Below are 15,599 nucleotides of genomic sequence, written 5' to 3' on the forward strand. Positions count from 1 at the left end.
TCAATCATTTAACTTTATTTTGCAACAAATTTGAAGTCTCTAGCACAATATTTCAATTTATGGTGAATGTTAGAAAAAAAAAAACTTTTTTTCCTACGTCTGCGTGGTAACTGCCGAAAAAATCAAAATTTTTTTGTCCGATTGTCATAATGTTTGCACAGTTTTATATTAGCCGTTACATAAAGTTTTATATATGAAAATGTACGCAATTTCATGTAGAATACAACAAATAACAACCCATGATTGTAGCCTTTATCAGTTTCGAAATATTTTCATATAAATAATGATAAGGGCCAAAATTTCTACCTTTGGTCAACTTTAACTCTAACGAAATGGTTGAAAACCACAATTGTAAGCTAAAACTCTTGCATTCTAGTAATACTCAATCATTTACCTTCATTTTGCAACAAATTGAAAGTCTCTAGCACAATATTTCGATTTATGGTGAATTTTAGAAAAAAAAACATTTTCCTATGTCTGCGTGGTAACTGCCGAAAAAATCAAATTTTTTTTGTCCGATTGTCGTAATGTTTGCACAGTTTTATATTAGCCGTTACATAAAGTTTTATATATAAAAATGTGCACAACTTTATGTAGAATACAACAAAAAACAACCCATGGTTGTAGCTTTTATCATTTTGAAATATTTTCATATAAATAACGATAAGTGCCAAAATATCAACCTTCGGTCAAATTTGGCTCTACCCAAATGGTCGAAAAACTTAATTGTAAACTAAAACTCTTACATTTTAGTAATATTCAATCATTTACCTTTATTTTGCAACAAATTGGAAGTCTCTAGCACAATATTTCGATTTATGGTGAATTTATGAAAAAAAACATTTTCTTTACGTCCGCACTGTAACTCTTCCGAAAAAAATCTGAAATTTTTTTGTCCGATTGTCGTAATGTTTGCACCATATTAAATAAGCCGTTACAAAAAGTTTTATATATAAAAATGTGCACAACTTCATGTAGAATACAACAATAACAACCCATGGTTGTAGCTTTTGTCAGTTTTGAAATATTTTCATATAAATAACGGTAAGTGCCAAAATATCAACCTTTGGTCAAATTTGGCTCTACCGAAATAGTTGAAAAACGCAATTGTAAGCTAAAACTCTTACATTTTAGTAATATTCAATCATTTACCTGTATTTTGCAATAAATTGGAAGTCTCTAGCACAATATTTTGATTTATGGCGAATTTATGAAATAGACTTTTTCCTTGCGTCCGCACGGTAACTCTTTTGTAAAAATCTGAAATTTTTTCGTCCGATGGTCGTAATGTTTGCACCATTTTAAATTAGCAGTTACATAAAGTTCTATATATGAAAATGTGCACAATTTCATGTAGAATACAACAATAAATAACACATGGTTGTAGCTTTTATCAGTTTTGAAATATTTCTATATAAATAACGATAAATAGAAAAAATTTGACCTTTGGTCAAATTTAACTTGACCAATTTGGTCGAAAACTGCAATTGTAAGGTAAAACTATTACATTCTAGTAATATTCAATTAATTACCTTCTTTTTGCAACAACGGGAAGTCTCTAGCACAATATTTCGATTTATGGTGAATTTTTGAAAACAGCTATTTTTTACGTCAGCACGTTATGAATTCATGCATCATATTGTGATAATATTTTCTCTGTGTTGCTTTGATCGTTTTACAAGTTGTTATATACCAAAATCATCACAATTTAGTGTACAATACAACGAAAAAGTAATTAACTCATGAGCTTTAACCGATTTGCTCAAAGCGGGATTTGTATGCAATTATATATGAAATTTTTTTTTGCGGTCATATATCCCTATTATTTATATGTGATAATGATATTTTTTTCATTTCTGATGGTTGCATACTAAACTTCGGGCAATAACAAAAAAAAGGAGCCACAAATGAACTATTAATCTTGAAAAGTAAGCGTGCTGTGATTTTTTGAAAAAAACATTTTTTTCTGCTTCGGCGCTCACTCGTGAACGCCGCCGGCATACGGGAGACGATTTTTAAAATATCACTTCGGCGTTTAAGGGTTAATATGCAAATTTTCTGCGAATAATGCAGGGAGACGTTTCAGTGAGAAACCCGCAAATGTGAGAGTCCATGAATCCGGAGAACGCGAATACAGGGGGTCCGCTGTATATTTCTTCTACAGTTAAGCCATAAAGTTTTGCATATATGGTGAAGTTATAACATTATGATTATGGCAACGTTCCATTATGATCATGCTGCACTGACCTAAGGAAAGTCAAAGATCAATAAGGTATTCAAACGTCTTTGTGATCTCTCCCAGACCTGAAAAAGATGGGTTAGTGGGGTCTACCTCCCTTTGCTCTGAGAGGGAATGTTCCCCCTCAAAGCAAACAGAGTAAGCCCTTGAGATATTGTGATAAAGCCACCCCCTCCCATGTGAACTTTCTGATGACATAGCTACAGGAGAATGCAGGGGAGTGACCTCTCCCATAGAGGAGGCAGCATGAGAGTTAGACCAATTGGGAGAGAGGGAGTACTGTTATCCAGCATCTTCAGAGGAGAATACCCCTCTGAAGACAGACAAGAAGCCTTCTTTGTGTACCTCCTCTTTGAAGCGAAAATCAACCACTGTTCTGGGAACCAATTATAACACCCATCACAAGTATTGTTAATATTGCACTCGTATTTGCAAAATTTAGTGCAAACAGATAACTTGGGAAAAACCATTCAGGTTGCTTATCAAAATTCTTATACAACTCTTGCACAGAACCGGCTAACATTGGGCAGAGGAAGGTGTAGTACGTCCATCTCTGAACAAGGCTATTAGGCGAGTGAATGTATTACTCAGCAGTGGAGGAGGTAGTGGGGGTATCCCTTACCCCTCCCTCCAGTAGTTACTTGCCTTGTTACACAGTGCCACAACGACTTTTTGCGCTTCACTTCTTCACACTTTATTTTGTCGCAGATTTTTGTTTCACATTATATTCACTTTTCTGAAGGAGAACTTTCACTAATTTGCAGACTTTTTCTATGGAACCTATCTTTAAAATCATCACTAATTCACTTTATTTTGTAGAACAACACTATTTATTCACTTGTACTGCATTTTTTCATATTGTGTTGGTGACTAAATACTGATTTTTATTATAAAAATTATGTACAGCGCGCTTATAATGTAGTTAGTTATGTATCTATTAAGCTCATTCCAGATTAGGACCCAGACTGAGAATAGGTGTACAATTCTCTCTCTCTCTCTCTCTCTCTCTCTCTCTCTCTCTCTCTCTCTCTCTCTCTCTCTCTTCAAGGGTAATGTAAGATGTATCTGAAATGATATTGCACAATGTAAAATGTTTTTGGATGATAGAGCATATTGTACAATACTATTTAAAATATATTCAGTAATCATTTTCATTTTCTTTTCAAATAAAAGTGGACTGGCGAATAAAATTAAAATAATTAGCAAATATACTTTAAATATTGTACAACATGCTCTATCATCCAAAAGCAAAGTAATATTTCAAATGTACCTTACATTACCCTTAGAGAGAGAGAGAGACCCGAGAGAGAGGAGATTTTTTTGAGGAGAGAGAGACGAGAACGAGATAGAGAGAGAGAGAGAGAGAGAGAGAGAGAGAGAGAGAGAGAGAGAGAGAGCTGGAATGAGCTTAACCCTTAATGGACAGATACCCTCATATGAGTAACAATAACAGTTTTTGGGTGCTGGACAGACTCACTCATGGCAAGCATCAATATTACATGCCACCGACTTGGGGAAATTGTGCAGGAAAGAGGTTCCACTACTTCAATAGATCATACATTCACTAATGGCAACTTTTTGACTGACTCAGATCAATGAAGAAGGCAGCTCATGAGTTCATTGTGATCTTGACTCCAAGGGGGCATGTTGTGTTTCTCTTTCTCCCATGACAGCTTTGTATCTATTTGCTCATAAATATACCCAGGGGTTGCTGTTGATTTTAGTTCTTATCTCTTATTACAGTATGTCAGTTATAATTAGAAAAAACCTGTATAATCCCAAAAAAGTTACTGCAGCTTCGATCTCAGTAAACTTGCGTAAATATTTTATTACAAATATACTCAAAATATGTTACTGATTTTAGTTCTTATCTGTTTAGATATTGTGTGAGCTGTAATTATAATTTACAAAATAAAATAAAATAAAATAATCTATTAGAAAAAACATGTATACTTGGTAAAATTTACGATTGTCTTTTAAGATGCCCCACAAGACATTATAAATAGTCTTTTTCAACTTCTCGTGGGAAGTAGGGAGAATTCTTTTTCAAATTCTCGTGGAAAGTAGGGAGAATTCTTTTTCAACTTCTCGTGGAAAGTAGGGAGAATTCTTTTTCAACTTCTCGTGGAAAGTAGGGGGAATTCTTTTTCAACTTCTTGTGGAAAGTAGGGAGAATTATTTTTCAACATCTCATGGAAAGTAGGGAGATTTAAAAAAAAAAAAATAAAATTTAGAATTTTTTTCTTACATCATGTGCATTTGCATATCTTCCTCTATCCATTGGTGTGTTTTTTCTTAAATTGGCTGACCTCAAAGTTTCCAAGGCCTGGGGTGCTGAATGTTCTTTTAGCCTGGCTCTTAAGATTGAAAGATACATCACCATGTTATAAGTACACTGTAAATTATTTTTATCATACACATCTGTTTTAGTCATGAACACAATATGAAAAAATACAGTAATTAGTGAATAAACAGTTTTGCTCTATATACACAGAATTAGTGTGAATTTTAAGTGTTTTTACCAATATATAAATAAAACTGGGTGACTTCAATCCTACAAGAGAAAATGGCTATGCTTGTGTATACAGTACAGGGTAACTTGATTAGTTGTCAAACATTCTGTAAGACAGATTTATTTAATTTGTATTAAAGATCTATTTATTTTGTATTGAAAGTTTTATAGATAATTTGCTGTGTTTATATTAATATTATTTTAAAATGAGTAAATTATTGTTTTAAGCATTTTATTGAGCATATATACTTAAAAGTAACAGTTGTAAAAGGGTATTAGTCTAACATGACTTAAGATGTTTTGGGATGATGGTTTGGGGTGTATTTTTGTTTGAAATGATATTGTTTGTAGTAAATGATAATTTAAGGTATATTTTTGTTTGAACTATCAAATTAAACAATGAAATGTTCAAATAGACAGTTATACAGATTTTAGTTTAAGGGGTACAAGGTAATTGGCAGTTATAAGCCAGTTATAAGGGATTTTGCATTTCCACAGTAGGTCAGAAACCTATCTCCGCATAAAAGTGGGGGAGCACTGTATTAGAATAGCCTGCTCCAGCTCACAATCAAGGTAATTCCTTATGTAAAGACCAACAGTTTGTATTTGTGTAGGAATAATATCAATTTAATATATCTACTAACTTAGTTCTTGTCAACTGTCTTATTGCTTAAATAAAGTACCTCTATAATTGCTGTTCATTGCAGGTGGGGTTTAAAGAGTCATTAAGTTTAGTGAATATGAAAAAAAATTCTACCTCCAGATTCATAGTTGCCTGTTTTTTTATGAGTAAATCATAAAGCACCCAAGACAACACAAGAATTAAAACTGATAAGAAAAGGGTGAAGTCACGGAAAAAGTAAATAAAAAAAGAGGAGGGTGTTATGCATTTAGGGGCAATGTGAACAAATACTCCAGAATGGAACATATTTATCTTTTACCTTAATGTTGAACACTGGACAGATGCTATCAGCAGAGATTACAATTGAGTTGACTGTGTGGGTATTTTGAAGAATTGTTGAATAAGAAGTGACTGTTGAGAATATTTGGACGGTCAATGAAAGACCAATGAATAGAGAGGTACCAGTAGTTGGTAGGATTACAAGTGGGTGAAAATGTGAATTAGTTGCTGGCAAGGCATGTAAAATATGAATGCATACATACTGAAAAGTTTCCAAAGAATAATTGTTCCTTTCGCATATGGATGCATCTGCCAAAATTAATATAAGAATTATAGGGGCCAAACATTATTTAGTATACTGGAAATATTATGATGGGATTTTGACTGAGAAGGTAAGACAGACCTATGACTTAGGGCTACACAAGACATATTATAGAGACAGCCTAACCACTGGCAAATATGTAGTTTGCTTTCCAAAGTTCTGATATATTTCCATTAAGCTCAGTGTCATCAAGGAATCAGGCTACATAGCAATATACTCTTTTACATTAAATTGGGTATAACATATGTTGTAATGCCTAATCTTTACAAAATGACATGATTTTACAGAATGATTACAGAGATAATTTCAATTCTGGGGAAACTCCTTATAAATTTACTTACTTTCTTGACTAAGTTGTGATGCTAATACATGAGGGGCTTTTCCACTTGGTTCAGTTGAAGCAGGTGTAGAGGAGAGGGGTATCAAATGTGGATCCTGATCAGGTGGTGGTGTGGAAGATGATGCTCTTTGTTCTTCCTGAGCTTTTGGCTGAGAATTCTGGTAATGGTGCTGTTGTATGTGGACACCTGTTGCATCTGATTAAGAAAACAAATTTTATTAAAATAAAACTTCCATTAACGTCTAAAACACACTTCCTTAATAACAACAAAATGCTTCTTTGAAAAACCTGATACATCTGGAAATTACAATGTGCAAGCAATCACAATGTTCTATAGAATACAGCTTGTAGTCCTTTTTTCTGTGCATTTGACAAAGATATTACTTAGCCATAGTATACTTTACATCCCTACCTAATTTTCAGCAGCATTAATTATTACTCATATTAGAATTAGAAAAAAGTATATTCATAAAAGTAAAATAAAGCAGCTGAAGCCGCTGGCGGAACACACTAGTGTATGGGTTCAAAGTTATATGTGGACCTTCCCACAAGGTGATGACAGCAAACAGCTGTCTCTGATATTCTAAAGGAATATCATACCTTGCCAAGGCTTCAAGAATGGCAGCTATGATAAGTCATTGTCCCAGTACTTGGCCTGAAGTCTAAATTCTATGTATGATACAATCTAATTGTAATGGTAATCACTTCATAGCAAAGAATTACGAGTTAAAGGAAAGGAAAACGCATCTTCGAGAAGTTCTGCAGCAAGGGGGCACTCGCACAGGTGTTGGAGGTGCCTGTTCTCATGATTGTTCTGGAATCGTCGGGCGTGTTGGGGAACGCAAAAGGCGCCGAAGTGTTGTGAGAAACGCCGCGATTTCTGATGTAATACTTCGTCCAGATCCTTCTAAGAAGTTCTAGTAATCTCAGGAGCCTGTGATGTTCGTGCTCTGCCTCCCCCGTAGCCCACGCCCCCAGGTCACCGTATAAATACGACTGACGAAGTAGGAGGAAGCAGATCATCAGTAAGAGCCACAGATCAGATAACAGTGAGAGATCAGCAGCAGAGATCGTCAGAGAGAGAGATAAGAGAAGAAGGAACCAACGAAGGATCAAAGAGGAAAAGTCGCTCGAGAGTTGGTTGAATTCTGGTCAAGTCATTGTCAGGAGTGGACGACCGAGGCATTTCAACGTAGAGCAAGACTTCACAGAAGAAACGTTCTGCAAGAAGTTTTGAGAAGTTCCTGCACTTCGAGTATCAAGAATAGACATTATTTTCTGCTATACGGAGTCAAGAAGACTTCTGCAACTGCAGTTCTCCCTTTGTGAAGCCATCGCTTTGAGTTGCAAAACTGGCCAGCAAGTATTTGAATTACCTCACTTCTTCCCCAGTTCACGCATTGTAAGATTTTGCCTTTTTTATGTAAATAGGAGATACCATTCTGCATTTACCTTTGTTAGTAAGCTTGTAAATAAACCTTTGTTGTGTTAGTGTTTCTTTCTATATTCGTATCCCCAGTTTCAACTGTTGGTGTTGAATTCTTTTTGTTTATTTTCATATCGAACCTGAAGCGGACCTCTCTCAGAGGCCGTAACACTAATGCTATGCAATTGTCTATTTATTACAATGATCATCACCATCATATTAGGAAAAATACCAAAGTAGTTACGACGAATGCCAAAGTTTTCTTTACTTTGTTAATTTATTTCTAATTATCTAATTTTCAATGGAGAAATAGTGATGGGAAGTAATTTCTCAGATTACATGTGGAAACCCTTTTCTTCAAGGATCCCAGTACTCGACCTCATGGCATAAATCCTATATAAATTACTACTACTACTACTACTACTACTAAGTGTAAACAAGGAGTATTGGTTGTATTTCAATGTTGCCAGAGGTGGAGACTTTTTCATGAATAGCCAATGATCCATCGAGAAGGGGGCAAGGTAAAGATGTCCTAAGTTACGTCATTATACCTTCAACCATTCCTCTGAGTTTGCTGGCGATGTCTACAAGAAGTCGGTGTTATTCTTATAATTACCAGAATTATGCAACTTTCGTAATACAGAATACAGTAAAAAATTAGGTAGGGATGTATGATATCCTGTGACAAAGTGTCAACTTTGTCATGTACGTTGATAAAATTTTATTCCAGGAAAACCATGGGACATCGGCTGTGAATCTCATAGTAGTAAAGTTGTAAATAAAAATACAAAATATAAAAAAGATGTCATCACAACCCCAGTATTTCACATACAACATACTAGTGGCACTTTAATGAACTAATCTTTAACAGCTGACTACCATCCACCTAAATTACTAAATAAAGAAAAACCTGTATACAGAATGGATGAGAACATTTAAATTCTGCAACAATGACAGGAAAAAGGTCAAAATTCACAAAGATATAATACAAAATGACGAGCCAAGTTACTCACATGAAAATTCCACAACCAGCCAGGAAGTGACTGTGGTTATCAGTACACTTTTGATCAATAAAAAAGGGACTTACAATATGAAGAAAAGTTAAAATTAATGTGAATGGAGTGTAAAGGAGACTTTTCAAAACTGCTGAAGCAAAACTTAAAGAATAGCTCCCATCTCAACATCACAGAGAACCAACCAATGAGGAGTATAGTTACACCTGCAAATGGGTCACAGGCATGTATGTAGGACTGTTTTTTGTCTGAAAGACATGTCTGGGGGCATTCATCTACAGTTGACAGTCCTATACGATTGATGAATTTACATGAAACGTATATAGTAGACTAAGATATTTTTTAAAAATCTAGAAATCCTATTTTACTTTGTGGAGATAAGTATTATATGCCACTTTCCAAAAGTCATCCAAGTAATAAGAGGATTTTGAAGAACGTGGTGTGGTAAATTCAGTTTGTCCTAAATATTTTCACCCCATTTATAGATATTTTTTTCTAAACATTTCTGGCAAAAATAGGTGATTAATGCATTAGTGATTATTATTATTATAAAGGATTAGTTTATCCAGACCTCTGACCCTAACAACAGCTCTTCTCAGGCTGGTTAATGCATTAGTGAGTCTTATACAGAAGGAAAAATAGTATTTGAAATGAAATGTATGGCATTATACAGTAAGTCAAGATTTAATGAATCAGCATTTAAGAAAACCAAATTCAATAATATGAAATGACACTAATATCTTCCAACCTATAACCAGTGCTAAACACCAATCACTAACCTTTAGGAAAGATATGAATCCAGCGCCTGCGATTTGAAGTTTGCTTGATGGTGACATGAGATGGATCAAAAGGATTAATGAGTGATCTACCAGGTCGGTGTCCATTTACAGCTGGTTTAGCACTGGTCACCTGCAAAGAAAACCCTTAGACAATTATTTTTCTCCTAAGGAGGAAAAACGGTATGCTAGGTTTAAGTTGGAACAGTTAAGCCAAGAAGTAAATGAAAGTACTGACGTGTTTGTCACAAAATTGAGAAAGTTAGCTAAAACCTGTGAATTCACTGACACTGAGGATGTCATTATTAATAGATCGGGTAATATTTAAAAATGTGTCTCTCCTAAACTGAGAATGAAGTTGTTGGAAACATGAAAAATTTTCTAAGACCATTTGTATTTTTCATAGCTACAAACCTGAGGTCTTAACAATAAGATAATTTTCTAGCACCTAGCTGGATCCGGTTAAATCACAAATGAAAAGCAAGGAATCTTGTGAGATCTGGCAACGCATGCATATATTGGGTGAAAACTGGTCAAGGACCACGCACCCACGCCACCGCGTTCAGTCTTTTTCTTAACTGCCTGGGTGAGTCCTGGTTGCCCTCTCTCGGCCTTTTACCCGGGTCATTACCCGTTTTTGCTTGTGATTCTGTGTGTGTGCTTGTATGATGGCTTCTTCTGCTCCTTCTCGGCCTCACCAATGTATGTGCCCGGATACTCAAGGTTTCTCGTGTTCTCATTTCCTAGCTTCTTCAGCAATAGACCCACACTCCACATGCAGTAGGTGTCATGCTAATGTTTGTACCATAACGAATTCCTGCCCGGAATGTCATGCGTGGCTGGCTCCAGCTAGGCACAAGAAAATTATCCTATTGTTAAGACCAAAGGTTTGTTCGCACATGAACAAAGAGGATTTAACATTAGATGAAGTTCGCACATGAACAAAGAGGATTTAACATTTGATAAAGTTCGCACATGAACAAAGAGGATGTAACATTAGATAAACAACTCATCATAGGTAAGTCCATGGATATTACTAATTCGGAGGCTAGTGTTGTTGAGAATAGGCCAAACCAAAATGGCAATATTGTACGAGAGGAGCAGCAGTAAGTCATTATAAGGGTAAGAGTACATTTCAGAACGACAGGCCTAGGGAACAAACTGGCTCTAGCTCAAATACTGCTCAGCGAAGATTTTCCCACAAGTACAATCAAAATGAGTACAGTAAAATTTCAAGGTATGCTAAGCCAAACAGGAGTAACAAAAGTTTTCCAGTTAAGGTGGTAGTAATCTGAGGACCCACAATGGTCTCAGCAGAGTCCTCTTAAATAACCACAAATTCAATGAGTTATGTCAAAGGTGTGGAAGTATAGACCACACCAAAAGGGAGCATTACAAATGTCATGCCACTGGCAAGGTATGCCAGAAATATTCAAAACATGGTCATTTTTAAAAAATGTGAAGTCCAACATTAACCATAAATCTATAAAATGTATGTACAATGCTTCACAGCCTAAGGAAGGCGCATGTGATGACTTGTCTTTAAGATAAATTCTCTTCACAAAGGTAGTAATGTATTTTAGTTCATTTGTCCTTGAATGGAACTAATGTTTCCATGCAAGTTGACACTCCAGCAGATATTCCGGTTATTTCAGAGGAACTTCTCCAGGAAATACCTAACCTAACCTTGTTTCCCAGTAAGAATATTGTGAGAGATTACAACGATACAAATATAGTTTTATAGAGATCAACTACAGTTAATGTACATTATAAAGGGAAACTGTATGACAATCTTCCTTTACCAAATAGTCACTGGGAAAAGACTAGGTTTTGCTAGGTTAAGACTGGTTGAAAATTATAAAGTTAGACTGACCAGAGTTATTTATGTTGAATCAAGTTAGAGAGACCAGTAATAACTCTCACACATTAGAGCAATTACTAGATAAATACAAAGAAGTATTTGAAGAGAAATTAGGCAAAGTTAGGAATGTAACAGCATCATTAATTTTGAAGCCTGATGGTACACCAAAATATTTTGCACCCAGACAGATTCCTTAAGCACTGAAACCTTTAGCTGAACAATAAATAAGAAATTAGAAGCAAGTAACACTTGGGAAAATGTTATATATTCAGACTGGGCTACTCCTTTAGTACAGTGGTACCTCGAGATACGAAAGGCTCAACTTACGAAAAACTCAAGATACGAAAGCTGGCACGAAAAATTTTACTGCTCTACATACGAAAAGTTTTCAAGATACGAAAGGTTTCTGAAAGTCCGAGATTCGCCCGATAACAATTTTGAAACTCGTGCAGCGCACCGCCATCTTAGTTCTAGTAGACTCACCACCATCCTCCTGCTCTCCCATTGGTTCCTGATGCTAGCCAAGCCATGAGATCCTTCTCTCCTATTGGACAGCATCCCTCCCATCATGCATCTTACGTGGTGGCGTGCCTTCGCTCGGCCACTTCGCACCCGAAGCTTTATTGTACGTATGCGGCATTTGTTTGGTCCAATGATTTCGTTTAGAATCGTAAATTCGTTAAGTGATTTCGTTGAGCTACTTAATCATGTTGTGAGAACCAAATTAGTATACGTACTACATACGTAACTTAATTACGTACAGTGCATATAGTCATGGGTCCCAAGAAAGTTGTTGAAGTTCACAGAAAGAAGAGAATGCTTTCTATGGAGACAAAAATGGAGATAATAAAAAAGTATGAAGCTGGCTTGCGGTTGAGTTTGATCACTAAGGAATACGGCCGAAATCCGTCGACGATAGGCACCTTCCTCAAGGAGAAGGAAGCCATCAAAGCAGCTACACCTTCCAGGGGCGTGACTATTTTGTCCAACAAGAGGAGCCATGTGCATAATGAAATGGAAAGGCTGCTCCTTGTATGGATCGAGGACAAAGAAATCGTTGGCGATACGATAACCGAGACGGCAATCTGCCAGAAGGCCAGCGCTATTTTCAGCTATTTGATTGCCCAAGCTGCAGACGACGGCGGAGAGGGGACATCAACGGCAACCCCAGAGTTCAAGGCTTCTCATGGGTGGTTTGAAAAATTCCGTAAACGGACTGGCTTCCATTCGGAGGTGAAGAAATTGAAATTATGTATTATGTAAAGTATAAAAAAGTAAAAAGAAATGTAAAAATCAAAAAAAGACAAAATAAATTTTATTTTAAGTTTTTTGTAAAGTTAAGGGTTACAGTTTTGTTAATGTATTTTATAAAGTTTAGTTTGTTTTTCTGACATTTTTTTATGTGTTTCGTAAAGTTAAGTGTACGTATCTGCCGTTTGTCCTCCTCCTCCTCTGCTGCCACTTTTGGAGATAGCCTCACTCGAAAGGTAAGCTTCCACATTTTACGTTACGGTAATAATATTTCTTGTACACTAATATACACTTTATTTACAGGTTTTGCATTTTTATTATTAAGTTAAGGTAATAATATTTCTTGTACACTAATATACACTTTATTTATAGGTTTTGCATTTTTATTATTAAGTTACGTATTGAATGGTCCAAATTGTTGTAGTATTTCATTGTTTATAGGTCAATTTACCTTTATTATGAAATTTACTGGGGTGTTTTTGGAGGGCTTGGAACAGATTAGCCATTTTACATGTAAAATGTGGTCCAAGATACGAAAACCTCATGATACGAAAGGCGCCTCGGAACGGATTAATTTCGTATCTCGAGGTACTACTGTACCTGTAGTCAAGGGAGATAAAAGCATTAGGGTTTGTGGGGATTATTAAGTCACTGCAAACCCTCAATTGCAAGTTGCACAGCATCCTTTACCAAGGCCCATTGATATGTTTGCAGCCATGGGAGGTTGTAAAACATTTGCAAAGATTGATTTAAAACAAGCTTTTGCTCAACTACAAATGGATGAGAAATGTCAACAGATATGTACCTTAAACACACCCTTAGGACTATACAAGCTTAAGTGTCTTCCATTTGGTATATAGCAAGTAATCCTGCTCTATGGAAGCACACCACGGATAAGACTCTCAATGGAATGGAAAATGTATTTGTTTTTGTTGATGATATTCTTGTAGTAGGCAAGTTGTAAATGATCTGTTAGATAAATTAGAAGCTGTACAGAAAAGAATTCAGGAAAGTGGGTTGAAGATTAGAAAAGATAAATGCAGTTTCCTAGTCAAGTCAGTTGAATGGAGATGGTCAGAAGAATGCTACCAGACATTTGAAAATATTAAAACAGAACTAGTCTCCAAGACTCCTCACACATTTTCAGCTAAATTTACCTGTCAAATTGACTTGTGATGCCTCATCAGTTGGAATTGATGCAATATTAGCCCATGTTATGCCTGATGGAGTTGAAAGACCCATAACATTTGTATCACGGGCCTTAAATAAGGCTGAGAGAATCTACAGTCGGATTGAAAAAGAGGGACTAGCACTCGTCTTTGGAGTAAAAGAGTTCCATATCTACTTGTATGGTAAAGAAAAATTCACTTTGGTCTCAGACCATAAACCTTTATTGGCTATGTTAGGTCCCAAAAATGGGCAGTGATATTAGCAGTATACGTATTCATATGACCTACAGTATATTTCTACTATACTACTAAGATAGGTAATGCTGATGCCTTATCTCGACTTCCAGTTGAAGAAGCTCTGAGAAACCATGAATCTCATATTTTGATGATTAATAATTTGTCATTTCCTATAACGGAAAAGGAAATCTCTCATCAGACTATGCAAGATCCAATCTTATCATGTGTCTTGCAGGGCTTAGTTGTAGGTCACAACACAATTGCTAATCAGAATATATTTAGTAGTGTGAGGGTCAATTTGCACAATAAACTGTCAGTGTGCTCCCTGCCCTCATACAGTTAACATGACTGGCAAGAAGGATGATTGACAATTCCTACTGGAAATTATACAAATGTACAGGGATCTACCTGTACTGTGACAGGTTAAAAGTAAAGAATACAGTGACAGACAAAATAAACACAGTGCACATCAAGTCTTGTTGAAAAAGTATACATACTAATGAAAAATACCCTGAGTATACAAGAAATGGGCAGCAGGCTATTGCAATTCTGATCAAAACAACAGCAGTGTCCATCATGATGTCACTCTGAAATCCTTCACTCAACTGATGATATTGAGCAATACTATGGAGCGAGGAAGGGAAAGACACATATTGCACAATAAAACTGAGTCAATATATTGTGTAAATAATACTGATCGTGTACGGGGTGCTTAAGGTTCAGGGTGTCTAGGCAAAGAAGTGAGTTACTTGCACAATGCACATCAAGGTCTGAGGTGGTTCTTCTTAACCTGCAACCATTCACAACCAAATTTTCAGGTCACAGCAAAGGAGCCATTGCTACCCTGCTGAAGCAGAGTGGAGCACAGTCAAAGTTGCTTTTTCTCCTAGTCATGAACATCTTTGCTTGGTTGGCAAGATGCAATGTCACTGTCATGCCTTGATTCATTCTGGGAGTCCTCAATGTAGCAGCAAATGTTGTCAATCAGAAACACTAAGGAATTCTATCAAGAGGTCCTTCCACTTAGACATCTGCAAGACTGTAGCGGATTCAGAGAACCCCTTTTTGGATCAATTTGCCACTGTTGACACCCGATCTCTTCTGTAATATTGTCTTCAGCTGAACCCAGCAACTTGGCCAATGCTCCAGGCATGGCATAGTCTGGAAGGTTCTGCACTCATACCTTTTAGTCTATTAAGACAGGTGCTAGAAAAGTAGAGGTCAAGGCTAAATCTTATATAACCCTCATCACTCCCTTTTGATCTTAGCTAAAGCGGCTCCTGGGCCTTCTGAGGCATCATCTGAAGCTGCTCCACTCTGAGGTTTCATTCATATCCTCAAATACTGCATCTTATCATGTGAGGGTCATTAAGTGAATCAGAGAGAGCAATGCTTTTTGGAGGTTACTGCAAACACCATTGCTATTCCCGGTAGATCCTTAATCACAATTCCATATTGAGGAATGTGAACTAGATTTGTGGCTTATAGCAATGACAAAGTTCATCTTGAAGCCAGTATTCTTGCTTATGGACTTGTTAAGGTTATCTGATGA

The 15,599-nt window shown here is 36.2% G+C and overlaps 1 protein-coding gene across 1 annotated transcript in view; it reads right to left on the reverse strand.

Annotated features, from left to right (window-relative positions):
- The window catches only part of LOC135196150 (GATOR complex protein Iml1-like), a gene marked incomplete in the record, with an annotated part of 480,334 nt that overhangs the window by 244,193 nt on the left and 220,542 nt on the right, over positions 1 to 15,599 (reverse strand). Inside the window, 2 exon segments of the mRNA XM_064222704.1 lie at positions 6,316 to 6,510; positions 9,533 to 9,662. Of these exon segments, the coding sequence (XP_064078774.1) occupies positions 6,316 to 6,510; positions 9,533 to 9,662 (325 nt within the window).

The sequence above is a fragment of the Macrobrachium nipponense genome, chromosome 17 (genome assembly GCF_015104395.2).
Source record: "Macrobrachium nipponense isolate FS-2020 chromosome 17, ASM1510439v2, whole genome shotgun sequence".
NCBI classification, from domain to species: domain Eukaryota; kingdom Metazoa; phylum Arthropoda; class Malacostraca; order Decapoda; family Palaemonidae; genus Macrobrachium; species Macrobrachium nipponense.